Raw genomic sequence first — 27815 nt, forward strand, 5'->3', positions numbered from 1 at the left:
GGCGGGGAAGAAGAGGAAATGCGAGGGGCAGCTCGCTGAGGCGCCTCGGTTTCTGATCCGACGTGTTTTCCGCTGGAGTTCCGTAGCCGTCTGGGTTCCGCCCGGGTCCGGATTCTACGCCGGGAGACAAGATGCTCAAGTCCAAGACGTTCTTAAAGAAGACCCGCGCGGGCGGCGTGGTGAAGATCGTGCGCGAGCACTACCTGCGGGATGACATCGGCTGCGGGGCCCCGGCCTGCGCGGCCTGCGACGGGGCGCACGCGGGCCCGGCCCTGGAGTCGCAGCCCCGGGACCAGGCGAGCAGCCTCTGCCCGTGGCCGCACTACCTTCTGCCGGACACCAACGTGCTGCTGCACCAGGTACGGGGCCCGGCGGGACGCCGCGTGGTGACAAGGGGGCGTGGCAGGTAGGGAACCGGGGAGGAGGCGGGGCTTGGGATGGAGAGGCCCCTACTGTGGCCACCCTCGCTTCCCGCTATCCAGGCCGAGGTACTTTTCCCTAATGTTGTTTTTCTTTCCGTTTTTCGGTTCTTGGAGTCGTAGTTTTAGACACGTTAATTTGCTAACTCCTGGTGTCTCTTCTACTTTAGATTATAAGTGCCTGGAAGCCGGGGACCTGGGCTTCTGTGGCATCCAGAGTGCGACCCCCAGGCAGCTTGTAAGTGCCTACGAACAAAAACTGTGTGGGCCAGCATATTTATTTGTTCATAGCTTTAATACTGCAGACTTTTGCGGTCCGTGCACGGGTGCTCTTGTCAAGCCTACCGGGCCCAAGTGACGGTTGTCACTTTTTCTACAGCAGAGTAACGCTTTGGCCTAACGGAGAGTCAGTGGATTAAACTGTAACAGAATTTTAGGCTTTGACAGAAACAATTTCTAAGAGAACATGGGAAAATTAACTTTGTGTTTTTGTTTTTAAGATTGATGTTCTGGAGGACCCTGCTATCAGGAATGTAATTGTGCTACAGACAGTCCTGCAGGAAGTGAGAAACCGGAGTGCCCCTATATATAAACGAATCAGGGATGTGACGAATAACCAGGAGAAGCATTTCTATACGTTCACTAATGAGCACCATAAGTAAGTATCAGAAGACCGTAGAGCTCGCGAAATTTAAAGGGAAGTGCCTGGGAGTCACTCATCAAAGACGGTCTGTAGTTTGACGTGCTGTTTGGTTGTTACGTAGCTGTGTAGAAAACATTGCTAAGTGGGGCTCAAGTAAGATCACAGTGTCAGTGAGGTCACACCTTAAACTGGGAGCTGCTGGCTATAATAGTACTTTTGTGTCAGAAATACTCCATTTAAGTTGTGTATATTGAGTTGAATGATAGATTCTTTGGAAATGATCTATCATTCAGGCTCCTGCGATATCATAAGATGTGAATAACATATAGGCTTAAAAATGTGTGTTTGTGAAAATGATTTTTAAAATATGAAATTATGATTAATAAGTTTTAAAGGTTCATATCTTACAGCTGATTTATTGAATTGGATTTCTAAAAACAATTCTTCATTATAATTTAGGTTCATGACCTTTGAACTCAATGTGTGCTCTCAGAACATAAAGGGATTGCCTATAATCATAAATAATTTATGATGGGTGTCTATGATACTTTCTCAACCTTGAAATTATTAACATTTTGAACTGAGTAGTTTTTTGTTGTGTGAAAACTATTTTATAGGTTGTAGGTACATGTAGGTAGCATGTTTGGCCTATATAGGCCAAGTGTGTTCCAATAGCATTCCCCTATTAGTCCCAAGTGTAGTAATTCAAAATGTTTCCATACCTGTCAGGTATAGTCCTTTCTTATATCTTGAAACTAAGTATTGCTTAAACACACACACACACAGTAAAAGTGCCTGTGGGCTGCTTATTCATTGCACCTCCTTAAACTCCAGAAACAGATACCACTTGTTTTCTAGTACCAGAAGACCAAGATTGTATGGAACATGCGCATCAGATTGCTAATGTAGGCTTAGTAGGATGTTTATTAGTTAAGTGCTTTTGAGTAGGAATTAGCAATATAGGGACTGATTGGAAGACTTTAGAACACTAAGCAAATCTCATGTAGATTTTGTTACTTAAGTCCGTCACGTTAAAACCAAATTCAAATTTTATGACCATGTCTTTTACAGATAAGCTTAGGTTTATCAGATTTGTAACCAGAGGACCCCTGTGCACCAGAATAGTTACGAATGTGGCCCAACACATTTGTAGATGCACAGAATTATGTTGCAGTGTCCAAAGGCTGGACACCCCTGGAAGCATTAGTAAGTACAATTAATGGTAGGGAATAAAGTAATACTAAGAATATGGCTTTGAAGAACAGACTTAAAGAAGTATGTAAATGTACTTTTATATTTGAGAGCTGTGGCCTTATAGGTTCTACATAGTCTTTGCTATGTATTTAGTGTTGACCATGGATGATCTACATGGATCATGGATTGAGTGGCCATTGAATCACATGATCATACAGTGTGACAGTTGGTCACACTGTAGAGCTTAGCAGTTGCCTGTTAATCCATGGTTTGTTGAGTAGAGTTTTATTATCTGGTCTCCAAAGTTCTATTAATCCCTCCCACCCAGGAAACTATTATTTAACACCCCAGTGTGAAGTCTAAATTCTAACATTTTCTTTTTGTGAAATGAAACTATTTGAACCTCTATATTTTCCCATTAATAACATAAATTTCTTCTCCAGAAAATTGTTGTCTTGAGAACTTGAAAGGATCTTATCAGAATTATTTTGACCGTAGAAGTTCAAGTGAAATATGTATACCCACTGACTTTTCACTTCAGTGCCTGTCAGACCACTCAAGTTTTTACACGTCCTTGTTTCTGCTGCTTACCTTGTATTTTGTGGTTTCTTCCTTTTTTACGTTTAGAGAGACCTACATAGAGCAAGAACAGGGGGAGAATGCTAATGACAGAAATGATAGAGCCATCCGAGTAGCAGCAAAATGGTACAACGAACATTTGAAGAAAATGTCAGCAGAAAGTCAGCTACAAGTTATCCTTATAACAAATGACAAGAAAAACAAAGACAAAGCTGTAGAAGAGGGAATACCAGCTTTCACATGTAGGTCTGAACATAGACGCTTTTATGCATGTTTGCAACTGTATATAAAAATTAGTATCAGGCCAAATGTTCACATGACTCATTATCTCATTGTCCTGTATAATTTCTTACGATCTTTTTACATTTGAAGCAAATATTTTTCAATTTTTAATGTGCGCATCTTTTGCCTGCATGTATGTATGTGCATTACATGCATGCCCTGACTGGAAGTCGGAAGTAGGTGTCCAGAGCTGTGGAACTGCAATTAGGGATGGTTATGAGCCGCCGTGTTGGTGCTGGAAACTGAAACAGGGTCCCCTGCAAGAGCAGCAGCTGATTTTCATTGCTGAGCCATCTTTCTTTCTACATTTTATTTTAAAGACTTCTTTTTACTATGTTTATTTATTTACTTTTGGTTTTTCGGGACAGGGTTTCTTTGAATAACAGCAACTCTGGCTGTCCTGTAACTCATTCTGTAGACAAGGCTGGCCTGGAACTCACGGAGATCCTTCTACCTCTGCCTCCTGAGTGCTGGGATTAAAGACATGCGCCACTACTGCCCCACGTTCTTTTTACATTTTAAATTTCTCAGCTAGTGAGCTAATAAGCAGTTGTAAATAGTGGCTGTTAATTTTTCCTCACTATTTGCAGTTAACATAGTAAAAATTCATGTATACTAGACCCATTGCTTCTTTTTAGTTATGATCACATCAACAGATTTAGCTTTTGTTTCATGTATAAAAAATGGCAGATGTGGGACTGGAGAGATGGCTCAGAGGTTAAGAGCACTGGCTGCTCTTCCAAAGGTCCTGAGTTCAATTCCCAGCAACCACATGGTGGCTCACAACCATCTGTAATGAGATCTGGTGCCCTCTTCTGGCCTGCAGGGATACATGCAGGCAGAGCACTGTATGCATAATAAATAAACAAAATCTTAAAAAAAAATATTTAAAAAAAAAAAAAAAAAAAAAAAAAAAAAAAAATGGCAGATGTACTATCAAAACAAGATCACCCATGTTCTCTCATGCCTAGATAAAATTATGGACCCTTAAATTTAAAAACATTAACTTATTTTTCAGGTGAAGAATATGTAAAGAGCCTGACTGCTAACCCTGAACTTATAGATCGTCTTGCTTGTTTGTCTGAAGAAATGGTATGTTTCAGTATGTTCTGTTTTTGAAAAAAAGAAAATATAAAAATAGCCATCTTGGACATTAGACTTATAGTTTCCAGATTTATAAATTAGAACATGCCAATAAGCTAGAATAGGAACAGAGTGAGGTTATAAACAACCAAACAAGAAAAGATAATTGTGATTGGCTTATTGAAATGATGTTGCTAAATAAATTGACTTGATGTAAGCTAAATAGCAATAACTATGCCGTTATTAGCAGAGCTGAATGGAGTATAGTCGGAAGCTTCATGTAATTCTTGTCTCGTGGCTTGGCACATAGCTATGATAAATGTAAATGGTAGCTATTGTTTTAATTAAAAATGTTGTCTTAAGACCTCACAAATAAAAAATATGCAGTATTATTAATAAGACCCAAAGTCTTAATGACTTTCTGTACAGTTAGTGACCATTCTGAAGCTGTGGAACTTCACATTGAATTTCACACTTTGACTATCAAATATATTTTTAAGTGCTTAATCTACCTTATCAAAAAGAAAAACAGTTCACTTTATATCCTCTTTCATGACTCAAGTGTTATTACCTGATAACAATGATAGCTGTTGTTACCAAAGTAGATGTATCTAATAGGACAAGATACATATATCCATTCTGTTTCTTTCTTTTTTTTTTTTTTTAAGAGATTTTCTATTCATTTTACATATCAACCACAGATTCCCCTGTCCTCCCTCCTCCCACCCCCCAGCCTTTCCCCCCAACCCACCCCCTATTTCCACCTCCTCCAAGGCGAGGTCTCCCATGGGGAGTTAGCAGAGCCTGGTACATCAGTTGAGGCAGGTCCAAGCCCCTCCTCCCTACACCAAGGCTGCGCACAGTGTCACCATAGGCCCTAGGTTCCAAACCATTCTGTTTCTTTAACAATTTTTCTCCCATCCTGTTTGTCTTTAACTCCTTTACAAAACTAAAAGAATGCTAGAAGATACAAGCTGGACTGGCCTTTTGGAATACGTTTTTTGGAGTACCCTCTCTAATAACTAGTTACTAGTTACATGTTGATGTTTAAATGTAATTTAAATTTTAAAATCCATTTTCTCAGCTGTATTATACATATTTCAACTCTTCAGAGAATTTGTACCTAGTGACTACCATGTTGAACATCATTGAAAAGATAGCACTTTCATTACAGCAAGTTGTTTTAGATAGCAGTGCCCTGAAAATATATTCCTCTTAGTTTAAATTCAGTTGTATATTTCATAAAGTAGATTTTTAACTTGTATGATGCTCTTGAAAACAGTACATTAAATAACAGACTTTTGATTTGCTTATTTCATAGAATGAAATAGAAAGTGGAAAAATAATATTTTCAGAGCACCTTCCTTTAAGTAAGCTCCAACAAGGCATAAAATCTGGTTCATACCTTCAAGGAACATTTCGAGCTAGCAGGGAAAATTATTTAGAAGCTACAGTGTGGATTCATGGAGACAAAGATGATGAAAAAGAGGTAAGCATGTGTACCGGCTGGTTTTGTGTGTCGACATCAGCTAGAGTCATCAGAGAGGAGGGAGTCTTAGTTGAGAAAATGCCTCCATGAGATCCAGCTGTCAGATATTTTCTTCAGTCGTGATCAGTAAAGGAGGGCACAGCCCATGGTGGATGGTGCCATTCCTTGACAGGTGGTCCTGGGTTCTAGAAGAAGGTGGGTTGAGCAAGCCTTGAGAAGCAAACCAGTAAGCAACTCCCCTCCATGGCTTCTGTATCAGCTCCTGCCTCCAGGATCCTGCCCTGTTTGACTTCCTGTCCTGACTTCCTTTAGTGATGAACAGCAATGTTGAAGTGTAAGCCAACTAGACCTTTTCCTTCCCAACTTGCTTTTTGGTCATGGTGCTTCATCACAGCAATAGAAACCCTAACTAAGACAGTATGTAAATTTGCCTTTTAAAGTTTTTTTAAAATTTTATTTTTGTGATGTATATGTGCATGCACAATATGTGTGGAGGTCAGAAAAAAAACTTGAACAGGAGTTGGTTCTCTCTTTGCAAAGAGTGGGTCTTAGGTATTGAACTCAGAATCTTAGGCTTAGTGGTAAGCCTAAGATTTCTCCTGAGCCATCTTTCTGGCCCCTGTATAAATTCTTTATACACTAAAATACATTGTGCTCATTACAGTTTTTGTATGATAATTTAAATTTGCCTCACTTTTTATTTTTAATTAACATGTGCACGTATGTACCTGTGAGTGGAGGCCAGAAGACAGCCACAGGTGATATCCTTAGAAGCATGGCCTATTTCCTTGTGGATAGAGTTTGTTTTGACGTAGAGCTCAGTAGTTAGGCTGGACTGACTGGCCAGTAAGTTCCAGAGATCCTTTGTCTCTACCTGCTTATGGCTGGATGACAGGTGTGGACCACCGTGCCCACGATTTTTCTGTGGTCTGTGGACTTATTCAGATCTGTATGCTTCTAAGACACACCTTATGACAGAGCCGTTTCTCCACCTTACCTTCTTCTCTTCCTAGTTGGTAAAAGAATAATAAATACTAGTACAATAAAGGACCTTTTTTTTTTTTTTTTATGGCTTGGCTTGGCTTGGCTTGATTTGGCTTGGTTTTTTTGAGACAGGGTTTCTATGCTTAGCCATACTGTCCTTGAATTCACCCTGTAGACCAGGCTGGCCTTGAACTCACAGAGATCCTGCTTGCCTCCCAAGTGCTGAGATTAAAGGTGAGCACCACCATTGCTCAGCTAATAAATGACTTTTTTATGAGACTGATTATTTAAAAGTTTTCTACTAACTCACCTTTTAAGAGAATCATTATCAAATACTATAAAATGAGATATTTCTGTTTTATATATCTACTTGTAATAAATAATATATGCACAACAAAAAGGAGGCTTCACAAACACATGATAGCAGCTCTAGAGTGTTTTATTTATCAAATTTCTCTAACTTTTGACTTGCTGCATTTTCCTTAGTCTTCAACCCCAAGCCATGAAAGTAGTTGTGTTTTCATTTTTACCAGCCAAGATCTTGAGATTTAAGTAGTTTGATCTTCCCAAGTATTTAATTGCCATTGTTTATGGTGGAGTTATAAACAAAACCCATATGTCCTGAAATTTTTTTTCTCCTTGAAGTTTAAAAATTAAGAGTATATAAAGAATAGTACTTTATTTTAATTTTTAACATGATTAAGATTGTGTATATATGATGTGGATATGTGAGTTGGGAGTGAACTGCCAAAGTGTGATGGAGAAATTAAGGATAACTTTCAGAGGTCAGTTCTCTCCTTCCACCATGGGTTCTGGGGACCAAATTCAGATAAACTAAGTTTGTGTAATACAATTTTACCCAATAAGCCTGACATAGCTTATTATTTTAAAATAGAAAAACCATTAAGAGAATTAGATATTATATGCAGTGGTTAGAATATTGCCCTCTATTAGATGACTTTTTCATTATTGTCATTAAATCTATTTCAACACATACCATGCCACTTATTGTTTTACACAGATACTTATACAAGGACTTAAACATCTAAACAGAGCTATTCATGAAGACATTGTGGCTGTGGAACTTCTGCCCAAGAGTCAGTGGGTGGCACCATCTTCTGTGGTTTTACAAGATGAAGGCCAAAATGAAGATGATGTGGAGAAAGATGAGGAGAGAGAACTCATGGTATGAGAGAATGCAAGTTTTGGTTTTCGTCCATATTGTTGTAATGTTTAACATGCCATTGTTTTCATATTTACTGAGTGAAATCACAGTTCAGAACTTTTTTTAAAGGTTTATTCATTTTTATTTCACATGTATGGGTATTTTGCCTGCATGGATGTCTGTACATCATGTGTGTACACTGCCTTCAGAAGCCAGAAAAGGATATCAGATCCCCTGGAACTGGAATTACTGACAGTTGTGAGCTGCCATGTGGATTTGGGGAATCAAACCCAGGTCCTCTGGAAGAGCAGCCAGTACTCTTAACTACTGAGCCGTCCGTCTCTCCAGTCTCAAGTTCTGTACTCTCAATTTTAATGCAAGTTATGCAGGCTATGTGCATAGTTGATTTCTGTTCTAAGTCCACAAACTCATGTTCTTTCAGTGACATTGTACTCAAATGAGTTTAAGTACTTAGAGTTGTTTAGTATGAAAGTGGAAGTCTGTTAACATTCAGTATATGATCTGAATTAATGAAGTTTAAGTAAATAGAAATGTAAAACTTTCTGAAATTTTTTTTGCAATGTTAAAATTTTCTTAGAAAACATGCTTCTAGGTCTTTGCATTTGGACTTGCTTAATTATTGCATTTCTACTAATACATTTATCAGGTAGGATGAGTTATTTCTCATGTGTTATTAAGTCTATTAGAAGTGACCTACTTACCCGTTTTATGAGGATAACACATTTGTATTCAATGTAGCACGTGTAGCTCCTCTTTTCATTACTTATATTTAATTTCCTGCAGTCTTACTAGAACATTCTTGCAGAATCCAATCCTTTGGGATTGTTAGAGGTATAATTTTATAGGATCTATTTCTAGTGGTTTACATTCTTTATTTGACTCTTAATTTAGGATAAGATAGAACTGTCAAAGATGCTTTTATTTTGTAATGGATTAGATCCAACATGACATGTTCACTATAATAACTACATAGTACCTAATTAGTAACTACATATATCTAATTAATCTAAACTGGTACTAAGTCTCAGTCTCATAATCCTAGAGTTGCATGTGTTTTTGTCAGTAAATCCTTATATTAAATTGAAAAACAGGAAGTTCTGACCCATTTATTCAGCAGCGTGCTTCTTGACTTACCATTTATGGAGTGCTTTATTATCATGGAACAATGAGCATTGTGCAGTTGGTATGCTCATGTCTAGAACTTTGAGGCATAAAGGTTCTGAATTTCATGTCATTATTTGCTACCTGAAATGCATTAGTGTCCATGTGCATATTCTAATTTGGAAGAAAAATTATTTCATTTTACTTAGAAAAATAATGGAAGATTTTTGTTTTTGTATTTCAGCTTAAGACTGCTGTAAGTGAAAAAATGTTACGGCCTACCGGTCGAGTTGTAGGAATCATCAAAAGGAACTGGAGACCGTATTGTGGCATGCTTTCCAAGTCTGACATTAAGGAGGTGAGTGAAGTACCTGTCACCGTGACTGGACACTGGTGGTCACTGTTTAGAACTCAAAGCTCTCTCTCTGCCCTGTCTCCAGACTGTATACAGTCGCTTTTCCCCTGCTAGGGTGTAACTCAGTGGTACAGGACTTGTCTAACATGTTCTAGGGCTACTATGATTGATCCCCAGGATGGTAAATAATTTTTTTAATTTTCTCTAGTCAAGAAGACATCTCTTTACACCTGCTGATAAGAGAATTCCACGAATTCGGATAGAAACCAGACAGGCTTCTGCATTAGAAGGACGGAGAATTATTGTCGCTATTGATGGTTGGCCTAGAAATTCTAGATATCCAAATGTAAGCTTAAAATATTAACTTTACCTTTGTGTATTTAATTAGAGTTTGTGACAAATACTGTTGATTTTTTTAGTGAAAATGTACACAACTATTTCATGGTTACCTAATAAGTAGCATAGATAAATTTTATCTAATTCTAGTGTAAGTGATGGAGTAAAAGTGGCTACTTTTACTCAAATCGCCAAACAACCTTTACTTACAAACTTTATGGAAGAAACATTTGTGTCCTAAATAAATTTTAACCAAATTTTGAAGGTATTGCTTTTAAAGTAGATTTTACATTGAAAATTAACAGGAACTAAACATAGGCATTGTGCTCTAAGGACCAGGCTCTCAAAGGCAATTGAAAAATCTTGTCCTTTTCACCTGTGATTCACCGAAAGTCTTTTTGCTTTCTTGTTTGTTTGCTTTCCTGTGTATGGGCATTTTGCCTGCATGTATGTCTGTACCCCAGTGTATGCCTGGTGTACAGGGAGGTCCTAGCAGGGGCTGTCAGATCTATTTGCAGTTACAGATACTGGGAGTCATCATGTGGATGCTGGCAGTCGAACCTGGGTCCTCTGCAAGAACAACAGTGTTCTTAACTGCTGAACCATCTCTCCAGGCCCAAAGGGTGTTGTTTGTTTGTATGTTTGTTTATTTTTCCTGAAGACAGGGTTTCTCTGTGTAGCCTGAGAACTCTGGCTGTCCTGGAACTCACTCTGTAGACCAGGCTGGCCTCGAACTCAGAGATCTGCCTGCCTCTGCCTCCCAAGTGCTGGGATTAAAGGTGTGTGCCACCACCACCAGGCCAAAGGGTTGTTTTTAATATGTTAGAGAAAGATTTAGAAATATTGAGGTGATACATAGAGTGCTGGAAGATTTAGTATAATAAAATATTAATTAGTTGCAAAGTGTGCCTTTCTGATAATACCTTTTGATTTCAGGGACACTTTGTTAAAAATTTAGGTGATGTTGGAGAGAAAGAGACAGAAACCGAAGTTTTGTTGCTTGAGCATGATGTTCCTCACCAGCCTTTCTCCCAGGCTGTTCTTAGCTTCCTGCCTAAGATGCCGTGGAGCATTACTGAGAAGGTAAGTTGAAAAGAATTCCTAGTGACTTTATGGATTCTCCGTTATCCTAGGGAGTTTGGTTTCTATGTTGTTTGTATTGGTGATTGAAGATAGGGCCTTTTGTGGTTAGTCAAGCACTCTGCCACTGGACTAAGTTCTCAGCCCTATTGTACATTTGGGTTTTTCTTTTCAGTTGGGTCTTACTAAGTTGCCCAGGCTAGCTGGGATCTTACTCTGTAACCCAAGTAGACCTTGAACTTTCATTTCTCCTGCCTCAGGCTCCTGAGTACCTAGAGTTACAGGACTGAGCCACCAGACCAGAATGCAGTTAATTTCTGTGTTTTTAAATATGTAGAATCTGGGCTGGAGAGATGGTTTAGCCGTTAAGAGCACTAGCTGCTCTTCCAAAGGTCCTGAGTTCAATTCCCAGCAATAACATGGTGGCTTACAACCATCCGTAATGAGATCTGGTGCCCTCTTCTGGCCTGCAGGCATACATGCAGACAGAACACTGTATACCTCATAAATAAATAAATCTTTAAAAAAATATATGTGGAGGTGGAGAGATGACTCAGTGGTTAAGAGCACCGGCTGCTCTTTCAAAGGTCATGAGTTCAATTCCCAACAACCACATGGTTGCTTAGAACCATCCATAATGAAATCTGGTGTTCTCTTATGGCCTGCCAGCATTCATGTAGGCAGAATACTGTATACATAATAAATAAATAAAGCTTTTTTAAAAAATGTAGAAACCATGGCTCTTTCACGTTTAGTTAGTTACAGCATTATTAGGTGTTTACTGCTCTTAGGTGGTGGAATCTGGGAGAATGGAGCCTAAAAATGAGGCAGACTAAACTTGAATGCAATAGGCAACTTTATTCAAAGCATCAGACAATTTATACTCTGAGGGTTAAGTAGAGTCACATAAGTAAGGTGTACAGTCACAAGGATAAGCTGAACGTGGCAAAAACAGGTTTTTTCCTTTGAGGTGTATAAGCAAGTAATAATAGCCAATTGTAATAAATAAAAGTAAACTCACTACTAGCCGCAACACCTGGGACGGGCATGAAAGCCTAATCCAAGAATAATTCAACTCCATTCTTGGACCATGTTCGACAGTGAGGTGTTTCAGAAATCATTTGCTTTTCTCACTGAAAGATGACATCTTCCAGGTTGTAGAACTGGTAGCATATGTCAAGTTTCTCCATAACATGGAAAGCTGACTTATTTTTATGGGGATATTTGTTTCCTAAGAGCTTTGTTGCTGTTGTGTTGCTCAAGTTATTTTTTTCTTTTTAACATGGGATTTCTAGGACATGAAAAACCGAGAAGACCTGAGACATCTGTGTGTTTGCAGTGTAGACCCTCCAGGATGTACTGATATAGATGATGCCCTGCATTGTAGAGAACTCAGTAATGGAAATTTGGAGGTACCTATATTGTCCCAATACTCTTAGCTAGATGTGATTCAGTTCTAGGGTTCATTGTTTTCTTTAATCCAGGCCAGAATATAAAATTATTGCTACAATATGTCTGTGTTCGTAATAATGCAGATTGACATCCTTTCATTTTAATCTTTTTAAGGTTGGTGTTCATATTGCTGATGTTAGCCATTTTATCAGGCCAGGAAATGCACTGGATCAAGAATCAGCCAGAAGAGGAACAACTGTTTATCTTTGTGAAAAGGTAAATGTATTAAATTTAAAATCTTTTACTGATCATAGCACTTTGGCATTTTGTTTTGATGGGCTCGGGGTCTTGATGCGTAGGCCAGAACTAGCCTCAAACTCTTTATTATCCTATCTCATCTTTTTGAAGGCTGAGCCAGGAACTTTTGGTTTAATGAGCAATCACAGTTTGAAGTAAATACATGATATATTTAGCTACAGGAAATACATGGGTGAAGGTGTCCTAAATCAGAAGAAAATAATGCCTTTTATGGCCTGGCGCAGTGACTCAGTTGGTAAAGTAACTACCACATAAGCATGAGGTCCTGAGTTCAGCTCCCTAGAGCCAAACAGAAACTACCACATCTGAGACTCTAACATTGGTGGGCGGAAACAAGCGAATCCCTGACGATCATTAACCAGCCAGCATAGCCAAATCAGTGAAGTCCAGGTTCAGTGAGAGACCCTGCCTCAAAAAATACAGCGGAGTGTGATCAAAGAAGATGCCTAATTTCAACATCTGGCCTCTACATACATGAACTTGTAACATATACCATACTCAAACACAAAACAAAAATTATAATTAGGTTTGTTTTGATATCCAGTGATCCAAATAACATTTAAATTAGCTGATAGACATTATGTAGCATTGATTCTTTATGATTTTGAGTGGTGGTGGTGGACTGAGGAGATGGCTCAGAAGTTAAAAGGACTGACTGCTCTTCCAGAGGACCTGGAATCAATTCCACATGATGTCTTAGAGCAGTCTGTACCTCCATTTCCAGAGGATCCAGTGTCCTTTTCTGGTCTCTTTAGGCACCAGGCATGCACGTGTTGCACAGACATGCAAGCAAAACTTGCATATACAAAAAATTAAAAATCCTTTCAAGTATGGTTTTCATAGATTTACATAGACCAGATGATGAGATGCGGAGAAGGGGGAAGTTAATTTGTTGTAGATCATGCTCCAAGTAGACCATAAAGCTTTTCCTTAAAGTACCATGTAGTTGAGTTTAGTAGTGGAAAAACTCTCAGTTGGTAAGGGCTTGTAAGTTACCAGGTACCAACTACAAAGACCAGAAATTTCAGATTTCGAGATGACAGGAAGGTGCTTCATGTAGAGGACTGAAACCTCAATCCACTGGCATGCATGCCACCCTTACTGCCTTCTGTAATTACAGTCTTGTATCTTCCTACAGACTTTGTCATGTTTTTAATTCTCTAGTCAAAGGGACAAGAATATACCACCCTTTCCTGCTCACTTGATGCTATTTGCAGATGGAAATTAAGACATATTGAATATGATAGAGTAATCTAAGATCTGTTGCCATCTTTTTCAGAGGATTGACATGGTTCCAGAGTTGCTTAGCTCTAACTTATGTTCCTTAAGATCCAACGTTGACAGGTATTTCTGTACTTTTTTTGATATGAGTATCTTGTTAACTGTAGTAATTGATTCCCATAAACAAATACCATCTCTTTTTCCCTGAAGGTTGGCATTTTCCTGTATTTGGGAAATGAATCATAATGCTGAAATCTTAAAAACAAGATTTACCAAAAGTGTAATTAATTCAAAGGTTAGTGTTATGATTTATATCTAACATTTCAAATTTTTGGTGCTTTTAACAATTTCTTAGGTACTTTTTAAAAAGTTAGGTTCAGTGTTGTAGCAGTCCCTAATTTGTTTCAGAATTTAAACTTTATTTAATTGATGTTATTAAGAAATTATGTAGTGATTGTCCTGTATTCAGGAACTTAGAACTGACATACCTCAACTAAAGGGCTTTATGTCCTAACTCAGTAACTCTAGTAATTGAGGCTATTCCTACTTAAAAATAGTAGTGTTTGAAAAACTACCACGTGCATCCTGGCTACCATAAATTATAGTTAGATTCCAGTAGGACTAACCTGAGATTATGTTCAAACAATGTAGCCAGATTTTTCTTATTTTTGTACCTCTCCCCATATTCTCTTACGTTCATTCTCATTTTGTGCTTAATAGTCCTCCAGAGTATGCTGGGTTCTTTTTCTTGTAATGATGTTTTCGGAAAGTTAGCCAGTTTTTTCTCCTAAGTCCGTATCACCGTGTTCTGATGACGAGTAGAAGGAATTGTTAACAAGCAAATAGTGATGTGGGAATTATTTCAACTTTTAAAGATAGTCCTCTGAAATATAGTTTTAACAAAATTTTGTGAATTGAAATTAATGAACATATAAAACATTTTTCTAAGACTGGGCAGTGTTGGTGTACACCTTTAATCCCAGCATTTGGGAGACAGAGGCAGGTGGATCTCTGTGAGTTCAAGGCCAGCCTGGTCTACAGAGTGAGATCCAGGATAGGCTCCAAAGCCACACAGAGAAACCTTGTCTTGAAAAAACGCCACCCCCAAAAAATATGTTACTCCCTTATGATGTTTTTGAATTTTAATTATAAAGCTACTTTTATCTTTTAATCTGAAAAAATATTAGTTTTTCCATCTAGATAGAAGCAGAAGCAGCTATTTCCATATTTGGATTATCTGTTACCATTTTCACCCCATTTTCTGGTCCGTTTTTTTTTTTTTTTTTTTTGGTTAGTGTCTCCTATAAAATACGTCTAGACTCTTATTTGCCAGTGAAAAGGGAAGTAATGACCTTTGCAAAGTTTTTCAGAGAATAGGCAGAATCTGCTTTATGATTTATTCAAATATTACCTAAAAATACACCAAAAGGAAAGTATTAAGGAATATTCTAGTATTACCTAAAAATATACTAAAAATGAAAGTATCAAGGAAACTGCCATTTTCCTTTATTTTAATGTAAATTTGCTTATGTTACATAATGAATGCCTCAGTTAAACCAGAAATCCTAGTATAAAGTTAAGAATCTCTGTAGATTTCTCATTACTTATTTTGGGCTTCTTGAAAGCGTAGAATATGAGATAAAATAAAAGATGAGACCCGGTCTCGGCCAAGGAAGAGGAAGGACTAGCATCTCTGACCACCATACGTGCATGGTGGCCTGTGTGGTCCAGTACTAACACATGGATACACACATTCACAGTATGGTTCATATAGTAAATACGCTTTTATCGGTTGTGAGAATTATGTTAACCTAAGGTTTCTTTCTTAGGCTTCTCTTACGTATGCTGAAGCACAGATGAGAATTGATTCAGCAGCTATGAACGATGATATCACCACTAGTCTCCGTGGATTAAATAAACTAGCTAAAATTCTAAAAAAAGGAAGGATTGAAAAGGGGTATGTTCTTAAAAAATCTACTAAGACAGGCCTTAGTTTATGATTATGATTAATATCAGTTATGATATGAGATAACATTTGGCTTCTTTAGAGGATTTTGTTAGAATGGTGATTACTTAGCTGGTAGACTATATTTAATAGATTATATCATGGCATTTGCCTAACCATAACAGGTATAAGAGAGTGTCAGCTCAAACTTGTTAGAAAAGAAAGCAGTTAAAAGTAGCTTCAATTTTGAAAGACTGCTGTAAGGGAACCAAGTACAAGAGCCTTTCAGAGGTTGGTCCCTGGGCTCTCTCTACATCTTGAAGAGTGCCAGTTATGAAAAGTGTTTTTGCTGGTAATGCAAACGCTACCTCTGGTGTAGTCATGCAGAGTGCCTAACTTAAGTTCCTGAATGCAAGTGAGCATCCTTCTATACTCCTTGCGACCACAGATAATTATGCTCTGCAGCCAGCTGTGGCCAATGACTACCATATTTGAATAATTAAATATGAAATTTAAAACTCTTTACAGATGAGGTATGTACATGAAAACAGAATTATTAAATTTGAGTAAAGCTGCCCAAGCTTTTCACTTAAGTATAAAGTTAATATTAATTTGGTTTTGTTGTTGTTTTTTTTTAACTTCCCCATGATTGTCCAAGATTGCCCAATCTCATTAAAATTACTTCCAGGCCATGCATAGTAGCACACGCCTTTAATCCCTGCACTCAGGAGGCAGAGGCAGGTGGATCTATGACTTCTATCCAGGTCAGCCTGGTCTAAGTAGTAAGTCTGAATCTATCCAAAGCTAAAGTTAAGACCCTGTCTCAAAAAACTAAAGGAAAAAAACCCAGAAAAACAGAACAAGAAACAAACTTTGAGATTGATTTGGAACTTGGTGAAAGTAGCATCATATCTGAAAACACTTTAGATTTCTCTATGTATCCTTGTGAAATCTGCGAAGGAGAACTAGTCCCCTCATTAAGAACCACACATAAAAAGCCTTAGCATAGTATATTCTTAGACCACAGCAACCTAATATGACTAGCTATCAGTCTTTATGATGTACGAGTGGGAGTAATTTTATCAGTCTCCACTCAGTTGCCTATGCATCTTCTCTGATTCACCTACCTATGGAAGAGCTGGCCTTGTCCTCTCCATCATTGCCCATCACAATATATTGTTTCCCATGGAAAATGAAATACCAGTTGGCCTGTTCTTTTAGCCACTTAAAAAAAGTAGTTGCAAGTTTATGTAGCTTAATAAAAATGTAAGAGTTAGGCTTTATATGACAATAGAACATCAAACTTAGTAGATGGTCATAAAAAGAAAAATGCTTATGTACTTGGTATACTCATTTTCTGTTTTAAAGGGATTGCTTTGTAGCTAGAGTTTTCCTGCCTAGCCCACAGTCAGGACAAATCTCTCTCACCTGCCAGTCCCACAGCCTTTCAAACCCAACCAAGTAAACACAGAGGCTTATTTTGCTTACAAACTGTATGGCCGTGGCAGGCTTCTTGCTAACTGTTCTTACAGCTTAAATTAATCCATTTTTATAAATCTATACCTTGCCACATGGCTCGTGGCTTACCGGCATCTTCACATGCTGTTTCTCATCGTGGCGGCTGGCAGTGTCTCTCTGACTCAGCCTTCCACTTCCCAGCTTTATTCTCCTCCTTGTCCCGCCTACACTTCCTGCCTAGCCAATGGCCAATCAGTGTTTTATTTATTGACTAATCAGCAACACATTTGCCATACAGAACATCCAACAGGACTTCCCCCATTTTTTTTTCAAAAAGAAAGGTTTTAACCTTAACAAAGTAAAATTACATATAATTTGGGAATTTGGGCGTAGCTTCTCTTACTACTTCCTGCTGGAGGGGGGCGCTGTATCTTATGGGGAAACAAAGAAAATTTTAGGATTATGGAGTAGTCCATGAGGCTGTATCATCTGAGCCAGTTGCCTTGAAACCATTCTGGATGTTGGATCATCTGGGCCATGGTGTCATCGGAGATCTTTCAGGGGGTCTTGGCTGGTCAAACCTGATGTATCTTAATCTGGAATAAATCCATAGCCTTTGGCTTTCTGTGGGAACAAAAGCAGAGTCTCCTTTCCAAAGTAACATATCCTTACATCCAAATTTTGAAGTCATGGTATCTTTAAAATATACATATTGGTTTAACTCAACATCTTTTATGATCAAATGTTTTTCTGCAGTTAAAGACAACACAATCCAGATTCTCTGTGTAATATTCATCTTTACGTGGCTTATTTTTTATATTAATTTTACTGTCTCTTTAAAGACTTTATTTTTTAAAACTATGTATTTGTTTCTATAACTCTATATATCACCTTTTTTATCTCTTTCAAGCCTACGTATATTTTACACACATTGTAAACTATTACATCTGAATCTGTGTTATTGTGAATCTATTGCCTTAAACTGCAGCAGCTGTGGCTGCTGGCTCCGCCCACCTCAGCTTCCCAACATGGCGGTGGTAGTTTTCCACCAGCTCTGGGAGCTATCATGGGTCTATGCTTTTATCCAAGCAGCGTGTAGCCCAGAAACCTCTTTTTTTTGTTTTGTACTAGCAAAGACTAAATCCACCATGCAGCTTAATGTGCCACTTGCAGAAGCCTCATTCCCGCCATACTGCAGGTCGAGCGCACGCTAGGAACCCACCAGTAGCTCAAACCGGCAGCTGCTGCTCATTTGAGAGAGAGAATTAGGAAGCTGTTTTTAGCTCTGTTTTAGAATCTTTTCTCAGTTTTTAGGTGGAAACTCTTGCCACCACGTTGGACGCCATTTGTAGCTAGAGTTTTCCTGCCTGGCCCACAGTCAGGACAAATCTCTCTCACCCGCCAGTCCCATAGACGCTCAGACCCGACCAAGTAAACACAGAGACTTATATTGGTTACAAACTGTATGGCCGTGGCAGGCTTCTTGCCAACTGTTCTTACAACTTAAATTAATCCATTTCCATTAATCTATACCTTGCCACGTGGCTCGTGGCTTACTGGCATCTTCACATGCTGTTTCTCATCGTGGGACTGGCAGGTGAGAGAGATTTGTCCTGACTGTGGGCCAGGCAGGAAAACTCTACCTACATTGCTTGTAAAATGTTTTCTCTGTCCTTGGCTCATCTGACTAATTTCTCTTATTTTCACTCAGGGCTTTGACTCTGTCTTCTCCAGAAGTTCGATTCCACATGGACAGTGAAACTCACGATCCAATAGATCTACAGACCAAGGAACTGAGGCATGTAGTTTTTTTAAATTGATATTAAATATTAATTTTAAATGTAATATCTAGTGTAGATACTAATCACCACAGCATTTATATCCCAAACAATTGTTACATTTAGGATAGCTGTGAAGTTTCTTGGCTTAGTAAATGTGATCTTACTTCTTAACTTTTTTATACAAAACTGGGATAAGGTAGTAGAGAAATCTCAAATTTACCTTGGTTTGATTTAATGTATGTTAGAACTTGAGTAGTAATAGTTACAGAGAAATAAAAAGATTGCACAGATTAATTTCTTAAGTACTTAGTACAGCATACAGAGGTCGAGTTACCACAGGCTTTGCATGGAGAGATCGCTGCCTTTTGAGAGGACCCAAGGTGGATTCCCAGCACCCACATCTGATGGCTCACTTCACCCTGTAGCTCCAGCTCCAGGGCGATTCAGTGCCTCTGGCCTACAGTCTTGTGTATACACACACACACACACACACACACACACACACACACACACACACACATACGCATGCACGCACGCGCGCGCACACACACACTGCAACATTGCACATAATTGAAAAATTAATAAGTCTTTACTAAAAAAGTGGTTTTGAAGCTAATATCTTAACCTTGGATCTTACTGTTTATACAACTTAAAGAAGTTGTAACAGTCATTTGACTTCCCCATATGGAGGGGTTCCTAATACTTTAAAAGTTAATGTACTTTAGAAATGTTAAGAATTGGATTATTTTAATAACTAAAACGTGATCAAAAATTAACAATCTGTGTTCAGTGATTCCAGAGAAAGAAAACGGTAGATACAGCATGCAGATCGTTTATTAAACTAGCTTAGAACTTAGAAGGAGTAACTGGAGAATGAAAGGTGGGTCAGATTGTTATAAGAATCGAGAAGTCAAAATGAATTCAAGTTTCGACACTGGTGATAAAAATGACCTCTGTGAAGAAAATAATGTTACACATCTGTCAGCTAGAAATCAGATGTGTCTGCTGTGTGTGTTACTAGGTATGGAGTTATAGATATCAGATGTGTCTGGTGTGTGTTACTGTGTGTGGAGTTATAAAAATGAGATGTGTCTGCTGTGTGTGTTACTGTGTGTGTGGAGTTATAGAAATCAGATGTGTCTGCTGTGTATGTTACTGTGGGTGGAGTTATAGAAATCAGATGTGTCTGTTGTGTGTGTTACTGTGTGTGTGGAGTTATAGAAATCAGATGGGTGTGTTGTGTGTGTTACTGTGTGTATGGAGTTAAAGAAATCAGATGTGTCTGTTGTGTGTGTTACTGTGAGTAGGGAGTTATAGAAATCAGATGGGTGTGTTGTGTGTGTTACTGTGTGTATGGAGTTATAGAAATCAGATGTGTCTGTTGTGTGTGTTACTGTGTGTAGGGAGTTATAGAAATCAGATGGGTGTGTTGTGTGTGTTACTGTGTTGTATGGAGTTATAGCAGAAAGTGTCACCTGAGAAAAGCACCCAAATTGGCTGTTGAAAATATATTAGTGATTTGTTGGAAAAAATTTGGGGAGTTTAGATAATATTGTGTGACCTAGCTTTTAATTCTCCCAGTAAAGTTTATTTTCATAGCTCTGTTTTTTGTAAGAGGAGGTAAAAATGTTGGTTTTATATTTATGTTAAAGTTAGGGAAGCTTCCTTCCCCCTCTCCTCCCTTCAATACAGTTTGAAATGATTCTAGCATACTAGATTTACCCAGGAGAGACATGGGTAAGACCATTAATATAGCAGCTATGGTATTAAAAATAGGTATGTGCCACATGTGAATGTTTTTACATGGGAAATATTTCCATGATCACTAGAAAAGTAACTTGTGAATAAATGTGATGACAGTTGTCTCGGCTTCTCTTATTTACTAATGCTTTTCTAACTGGCAGAGAAACAAATTCCATGGTGGAAGAATTTATGTTACTTGCAAATATTTCTGTTGCAAAAAAGATTCATGAAGAATTTTCTGAACATGCTCTGCTTCGAAAACATCCAGCTCCACCTCCCTCCAATTATGAGATTCTTGTTAAGGCAGCCAAGTCCAAGGTAAAGTCTTAAAGATTGAAAAGTCACATGTATGTAATCTATCCATTACACTGAAAAATTAATATTCATGTTTTCATCAAGTTTAGTTGAGGGCTGGAGAGATGGCTCAGAGGTTAAAGCACTGGCTGGTCTTCCAGAGGTCCAGAGTTCAATTCCCAGCAACCACATGGTGGCTCACAACCATCTTTAATGAGATCTAGTGCCCTCTTCTGGTGTCCAGGCATACATACAGAACACTATACATAATCTTTTAAAAAAAAGTTTAGTTGATGTAAAATATACGAGTAGTTCTTTTTAATATTAAAATAATGTGATTTGGGATATGGACACATCTCTTCCTACATATACATTGACACCAGCCACATACTAAAGTCCTTTATGTCTGATAAGGAGCACCTAGTCCTAAAGCCAAATGATTTAAACTTAAGTTATTTACAGTATCCTAGACATAGTATGCTCTTCCATCTCTCTTATACATGGTGTACTGGCTAGTTTTTTTGTCAACTTGACACAGCTAGAGTCATCTGAGGTGAAGGAACCTCAGTTGAGAAAATGCCTCCATAAGATCTCCTGTTGACAAGCCTTTGGGGCATTTTCTTGATTGATGGTTCTTCTCAGCCCATTGTTAATGTGCTATTCCTAGGCAAGTATAAGAAAACAGGCTGAGCAAGCCTTGGGGAGCAGCCAGGAAGCAGTGTCCTTCCATGGCTTCTACCTAAGTTCCTGCTTCCAGGTTCTTGTCTTGGGCTTCTGACCTGACATCCCTGTGATATGGAACTATACGCTTAAGTAAACCCTTTCCTCCCCAGGTTGTATTTGGTCATGGTATTTTATTATAGTTATAGAAACTCTTCAGACACATAGCTTCTGTGAAATGCATAGCTTTTAGAGATATACAAGTAATTTGTTTTTTCTTTAGTTCACCCCAGTTCAGCTCTCTTTGTATCATATCCACACAAAAGGAGGCTATTTATGACTTACATGGAAAGGGGGGGATATTCCTTCAGCCCTTTATGCCCCTTTTTGTCTGGCTACTAGGCTTTTCTTTCATCATACTTAGGCTTGGCGTGACTCTAGCTTACTTTGGTTTTCTTTGGATCACGTATAGGCTCTTTTTTCCTATTGCAAGCACATAAGGAATTGCACTATTGGAATAGTATGGTAGGAGTTTCTGATTTTATAGTTCACTTACCCTGATCCTCATTCATCGGAGCTGGCCTAACTTCCCAGTCCCAAGGATTACTGCATGTTGGGGATTTTCTGAGCTTGTCTTATTTCTTACCAAGATATGGCAGAGGAAGGATGATTCAGTTTGTCTTGTTAAGGTAGAATTCAGGAGCTGAGTTGGATGCACCATAACATTGTTCTTACTGAACTTTGATTGACTAGCTTGCTCCTGGCCTTTACTTCTACTTTCAGTGGAAGGAAAGAATCTGCAGAGGAGCCAGACATACTGAAAAGTGTCCGTATCGTCTTTATTTTCTCTACCCCCTCAGAGATTAGCAAGCTTAAACTGAACTGAGAAAGAAATGGCACTATGCCACCACGGGCCTTCTCTTCCTTGGAACTTCAGGATTCTTGATATTTTAGGACTTTCAAATGAAGTCAGGAATTTTCAAGCTTTAGTACTGCACAAAACAACCATTATTTAAAGTTATTTTTAGTGCCTCTAGTTAACAGATAAAATGTATGAACTCTTACTATCTGTAACAAACAAACATGTTTATTTAATGTATTTATATTTTAAAGAGAGGATACTAATTCTAGATGTTAGCATGCCTTTAATCCCAGTGTTTGGGAGGTAGAGACAGGCTAATCTCTGAGGGTTCCAGACCATCCACAGCTATACTGTGTGACCCCTATCTCAAAGAGAGGCAGAGGGATTGGGAGAAGGGTAAAGAGAAGCAGGAAGGATACTACTACTAATTTTGAAATGTTTCATTTCGTGCTTCTCTTCCTTTTTTTGACAGAATTTGGAAATTAAGACTGACACAGCTAAGTCTTTGGCTGATTCTTTGGACCGGGCTGAATCCCCTGATTTCCCATACCTGAACACTCTTTTAAGGATATTGGCCACTCGCTGTATGATGCAAGCTGTCTACTTCTGTTCTGGAATGGACAATGACTTTCATCACTATGGCTTAGCCTCCCCAATATACACACATTTCACTTCTCCCATCAGAAGGTATTGTTTTTTTCCAGACAAAAGTAAAAGGAGATAGAAAATGGTTAACTTTTCATTTAAAAAATGTAAAACTAATTTGCCATCATTCTTATTTTACCTATATGTAGATATGCAGACATAATTGTTCATCGGCTGTTGGCTGTGGCTATTGGGGCTGATAGTACTTATCCAGAGCTGACAGATAAACACAAGCTTTCAGATATATGTAAAAATCTCAATTTCCGGCATAAAATGGCTCAATATGCTCAGCGTGCATCAGTAGCTTTTCATACCCAGGTATTTGCCTTTTGTTTGTAGTGCTAGGAGTGGGAAATTTTGTTCATTTAGTATTTTCAAAATTATTTTTGTAAATTTCAAAATAAGACTTCTAACAAGATTGTATGTATTTTACAGTTGTTTTTCAAAAGCAAAGATATAGTAAGTGAAGAAGCCTATATTCTCTTTGTAAGAAAGAATGCAGTTGTGGTGTTAATTCCAAAGTATGGCTTAGAAGGTACGGTTTTTTTTGAAGAAAAAGATAAACCAAAGCCACGGCTTACTTATGATGATGAGGTATAGTATTGCTGATCCTTGTTTTCTTGGGGAAGAGGGGCATATTTTCTCTTGACAGTTTCCAAACTATAGATATAAATTGTTAAGAATTTCCTGTATTTATGTAGGCAGAGTTTGGCAGCTGCTCCCAAATAACGACTCAGATCCTTATTAATTATAAATGCTTGGTTGATAGCTGAGGCTTGTTATGAACAAGCTCTTACAACTTAAAGTAACCCGTATTTCTTATCTAAGTTCTACTATGTGGCTCATGGCTTGTTACCTCATTTTCCACATGTCCTGTTTTCTCCTGCCTCTTTGTGATTCCTCTGACTCCGCCCTTCTTCCCAGTGTCCTTAGTCTGGTTTTCCCACCTAACCTTATCCTGGCCAGCTGTTGGTCAGTCGGCTTCTTTATTAAACCAGTCACAGCATAATTTACACAGTGTACAGAAGGATTATTCCACAGCATATTTGTATCCTAAATCTCAAAATACATGCCAGAAAATCCACATCTCATCAACTAAACTTTTCTTAAGAGAATATTTAAATGGTGTGCTGTGTTCCTTTACTACAGACAGCTAAATCACTCAGATGAATGATGTATATCAGGACTACCTTAGTGACAAGATGAAGTGTGCACATAAATAGACTATATTTGAGACTATTAGATTGATGTGGGTTTTTTTCTGTATTCAATACCTGGATGCTTACTAATATTGTGGGATTTTTAATTCTTTGAAAATTTCATACGTGAGTAAAATAGATCTTGATCTATTTACCCTCTCACTTCTCCCCTCCAACTACCTCTAGAACCCATCACATCTCCCTCCCAACTTCACGTCCTTAACTGGGGAGTGGTTAAACTTTTAAATTACCGTGGAAGGTAAACTAGAAGTAGAATTGAGATTCAAGTTTAAGAAGTAATGTCAATAATTTTTTTTTTCAAGATACCTTCACTCAGAATAGAAGGTACAGTGTTCCATGTGTTTGATAAAGTTAAAGTGAAAATTACATTAGATTCATCAAATCTTCAACATCAAAAAATCCGCATGGCCCTTGTAGAACCACAGGTAAGACCAAACTTAACTGAATGGTGTAGAAAAGTTAACATCTAGTTGGTAAGGTCTTAGGTATTCCAAGTATTGGCATTGGATTCTAGGCATCAGGGTCCTCTTGCCCATTTCTTTACTCCTATTTTATAATATACAAGTTAATACTCCTGTTGTATAATATACAAGTTAAGTGTAGATGCTTCATGAAAGATCCTGGTTTTGAACCTTTTGGCTTTGGATCCTTGCTCTCTGCAGCAACATAAAGCCACTAGGGTCAATTGGACCGGAGGAAGAGTTGTTACATTGTAAACACTTGTCAAAGTTGAAGCTTCTCTGTTTTCTTGCTATGTAGACAAGGCTAGCCTTGAATTTGAAGTGATCTTTCCAAGTGCTGAGATTGCAGATGTGCAGATCTGTACCCTCTGAAAAGCCTCTCACTTAGCCCACTGGTTACTCCCCAACCACGGTTACTTTGTGTGCATAGCTGTGTGCAGTGCAGCCTTCTATCCCTCCACTGGAAAACCTGATTCAAGTGGAAAGTGCTAGTGGTAAAGGGGGAAGGTGAGGTAAAAATTGCTTCTCTGATGCTTCTAATCCCTTTATTTTTCCCGTTTACACTGTTTTAGATACCAGGAATAAATACCCCTCCTGATGTTTCAGACACGGATCTCAGTGGGCCAGGGGAGAAGAAGAGGAAACTTGAGAAGTAGCTACATGCAACAGAAAACATCGAAGACGGATTACCTTCAACAACAAAATTGAAAGCACACTTACAAACTCGTGTGCATATTAGTTACTTTTAAGTACATTTCAATAATTTTAAGAAATTTGCATTTTTATTGAGTTGCTGACTGAATCTGTCTTACACTGTGCTTCAGCAACAACACAAATTATGCAGAAAAATTCATTTGAATATCCATCACTTAAATGGCAACAGAATAGCGACCTCAGGGATCTGTGATGATCATTTAAATGGAGTACTCATCTGCTCATTGAAGAGCAGATTAATTTTATATTAGTACTTTATTGAATATGGGGGAAAACTGTCAATTTCTGAGGAAAATAACATTTTAGAATCAAAGAGCAAGCCTTTCTAAATCTTGAGCTGTCATTGTATTTGATCTTTTTACCAATTTAATTTGCCTATTTGCAACACTGTGTTCACATATATTTTGAAAAGCCTCCTGTACTTCACTAGTGGTCCTCAAACAATTGTGAATGTTTTAGAATTATAAGAAAACAAAAACTCAGGTATCTTGACCTGAATGGGAACATTGTGATTTTTGTTGAAAGGTGGTAAGTTCAGTCATCATTATCCTTAATCTTTGTTGCCAATGTTTCTCTCAAACAAGGCATTACAGCTCAGAGGAAAAACAGATGTGGAAATGTCTGCTTTCTTACAAAAACAGATAATGGCCTTTGAATTTTAGTTATATCCAGTTATATAGGAAAGGAAGGATTGTATTAAAGACATCAAAAGGAACAAATGAAGTCTCATTTGGTGTACTGGATTGACTACTTGTCTCGAAAATCCCAGATTAATGATTACATTAGGAAAACTTTTTTTCTTTTTTTTTTTGTTTTTTTTTCCGAGACAGGGTTTTCTGTAGTTTTGGTGCCTGTCCTGGATTTTGCTCTGTAGACCAGGCTGGCCTCGAACTCACAGAGATCCGCCTGGCTCTGCCTCCCTAGTGCTGGGATTAAAGGCATACATCACCACTGCCTGGCTGGAAAATTTTAATTCAACTTTGCTTAGTTTCCAGTCAAGTAAAGTACTTCTGTATGGCTGAAGGAAGACAGTCTTAAGTAGTGTTTGATCCAAATAAAATGGATCAGTGACTGACGGTAGAGGAGGAGACAGCAAACCTTGTTTGTAAAAGGCCACACACAGCATTTCAGGCTGTTGGCTGAACTATAACTATAGCACAACTCTGCTGTAATTGTAGTTTATAAGCACTCAAAACAATATGTAAACAGGGATGGTTATGTTCTTTAAAAAAATCAGTTTTCCAAGGAAACAAGCTTCAGTTCTATGTAGAACAGATATTCTTGAGCTTTAGTCACCAATCACTCAGTTTTTTTGCTGTTGAGTTGGGCATGTAGTTCAGTGGTTTAATGACTGCCTAGTATGTACAAGGCCTTGGATTTGATCAGACTATTGCAAAACACAAGACAAGAACTGTTTGCCAGGCGCTGGAAAGATGGCTCAGCAGTTAAGAGCAAGCACCAGCTGCTTTTCTGGAGGACCTGGTTTGACTCTCAGTGCCCACATGATGGCCCTTAGCCATCTGTAACTCCAATTCCAGAGGATCCAATGCTACTTCTAGCCTCCAACACTCAAGTACTATACAAACATGAATACAGGCAAGAACAAAGTTAAAAATGTTAAACTATTTGCCATATTTTACCTACAGTAGAAAATGAGGTTGTCTTGGTAATAGCCAATCACTTATGTGTGTTAAATGTGTGCACATGCATGTTCTCACCTATGGGTACTTGTAAGGTCAGGGACATTGGATGTCTTCCTCAGTTGTTTCTCCACGTTAATTTTTTTGAAGCAGGGTCTTTCACTCAACTTCAGAGCTTGTCACTTTCAGCTACACTGGCTAGAATCAACCAGTCCTGTCCCATCCCCCACCCCCCCAATCTCGGGTCACAGCCACATGCTGCCATGCTTACCTCTCATGTAGGTTAGGTTTTCATGCATGTACAGCAAGCACTTTATCTATGGAGCAGCCCCCATGTCTGTTACCATTCTAATTGTCTAGTGATTTTAGTAAGTACAGGCTTTAATCTCAATTGAGCAAATTATGATCAAAAACCTATATGCCCCAAGGCCTCTGCTTTGAGCCTTTAAAATGTTTTTTTCTCTAGTGCTAGTTATGAAGCCAAGCAGATTACACAGAACACAGTCAGTCTCCCAGTGTCCAGGCTTTGCATCTCCAAATTGAAAGTACTTGGGGGGGGGGGGGGGGATGCATCTGTGCACTAGTCGGTATTCCCCCAGATAATAAAACTCCTATTTTCATTGTATTTACATTGTAGTAGATAGAATGAGAAGATGTGCATACCTTATATGCAAAGATCATGTCATTAAATGAGGGACATTAGCATCCATTGTTTTGTTCTGTTTTTTAA

The 27815-nt window shown here is 38.3% G+C and overlaps 1 protein-coding gene across 5 annotated transcripts; it reads left to right on the plus strand.

Annotated features, from left to right (window-relative positions):
- Nucleotides 1–15: 15 nt before the first annotated feature.
- Dis3 (DIS3 homolog, exosome endoribonuclease and 3'-5' exoribonuclease) lies at nt 16–27792 on the plus strand. Of its 5 annotated transcripts, none has more exons than XM_052732595.1 (22): nt 216–359; nt 590–657; nt 920–1077; nt 2884–3077; nt 4136–4209; nt 5522–5689; nt 7695–7859; nt 9205–9318; nt 9524–9661; nt 10588–10734; nt 12027–12143; nt 12298–12399; nt 13721–13785; nt 13873–13957; nt 15492–15619; nt 18777–18863; nt 20751–20907; nt 22878–23092; nt 23200–23368; nt 23486–23644; nt 24573–24695; nt 25304–27792. In XM_052732595.1, exons 4-22 carry the CDS (start codon nt 2984–2986, stop codon nt 25385–25387), a joined length of 2391 nt encoding a protein of 796 aa, XP_052588555.1. In that variant the 5' UTR covers nt 216–359; nt 590–657; nt 920–1077; nt 2884–2983; the 3' UTR covers nt 25388–27792. The 5 variants fall into 5 exon arrangements, with proteins under 5 accessions (XP_052588557.1, XP_052588553.1, XP_052588555.1 ...); XM_052732596.1 differs by lacking the exon at nt 216–359 and adding an exon at nt 442–488; XM_052732597.1 differs by lacking the exon at nt 920–1077 and having other exon boundaries at nt 16–359.
- The last annotated feature ends 23 nt before the right edge of the window (nt 27793–27815 follow it).

Source organism: Peromyscus californicus, unplaced genomic scaffold (assembly GCF_007827085.1).
Source record: "Peromyscus californicus insignis strain IS unplaced genomic scaffold, ASM782708v3 Scaffold_12__1_contigs__length_115047231, whole genome shotgun sequence".
NCBI classification, from domain to species: Eukaryota; Metazoa; Chordata; class Mammalia; order Rodentia; family Cricetidae; genus Peromyscus; species Peromyscus californicus.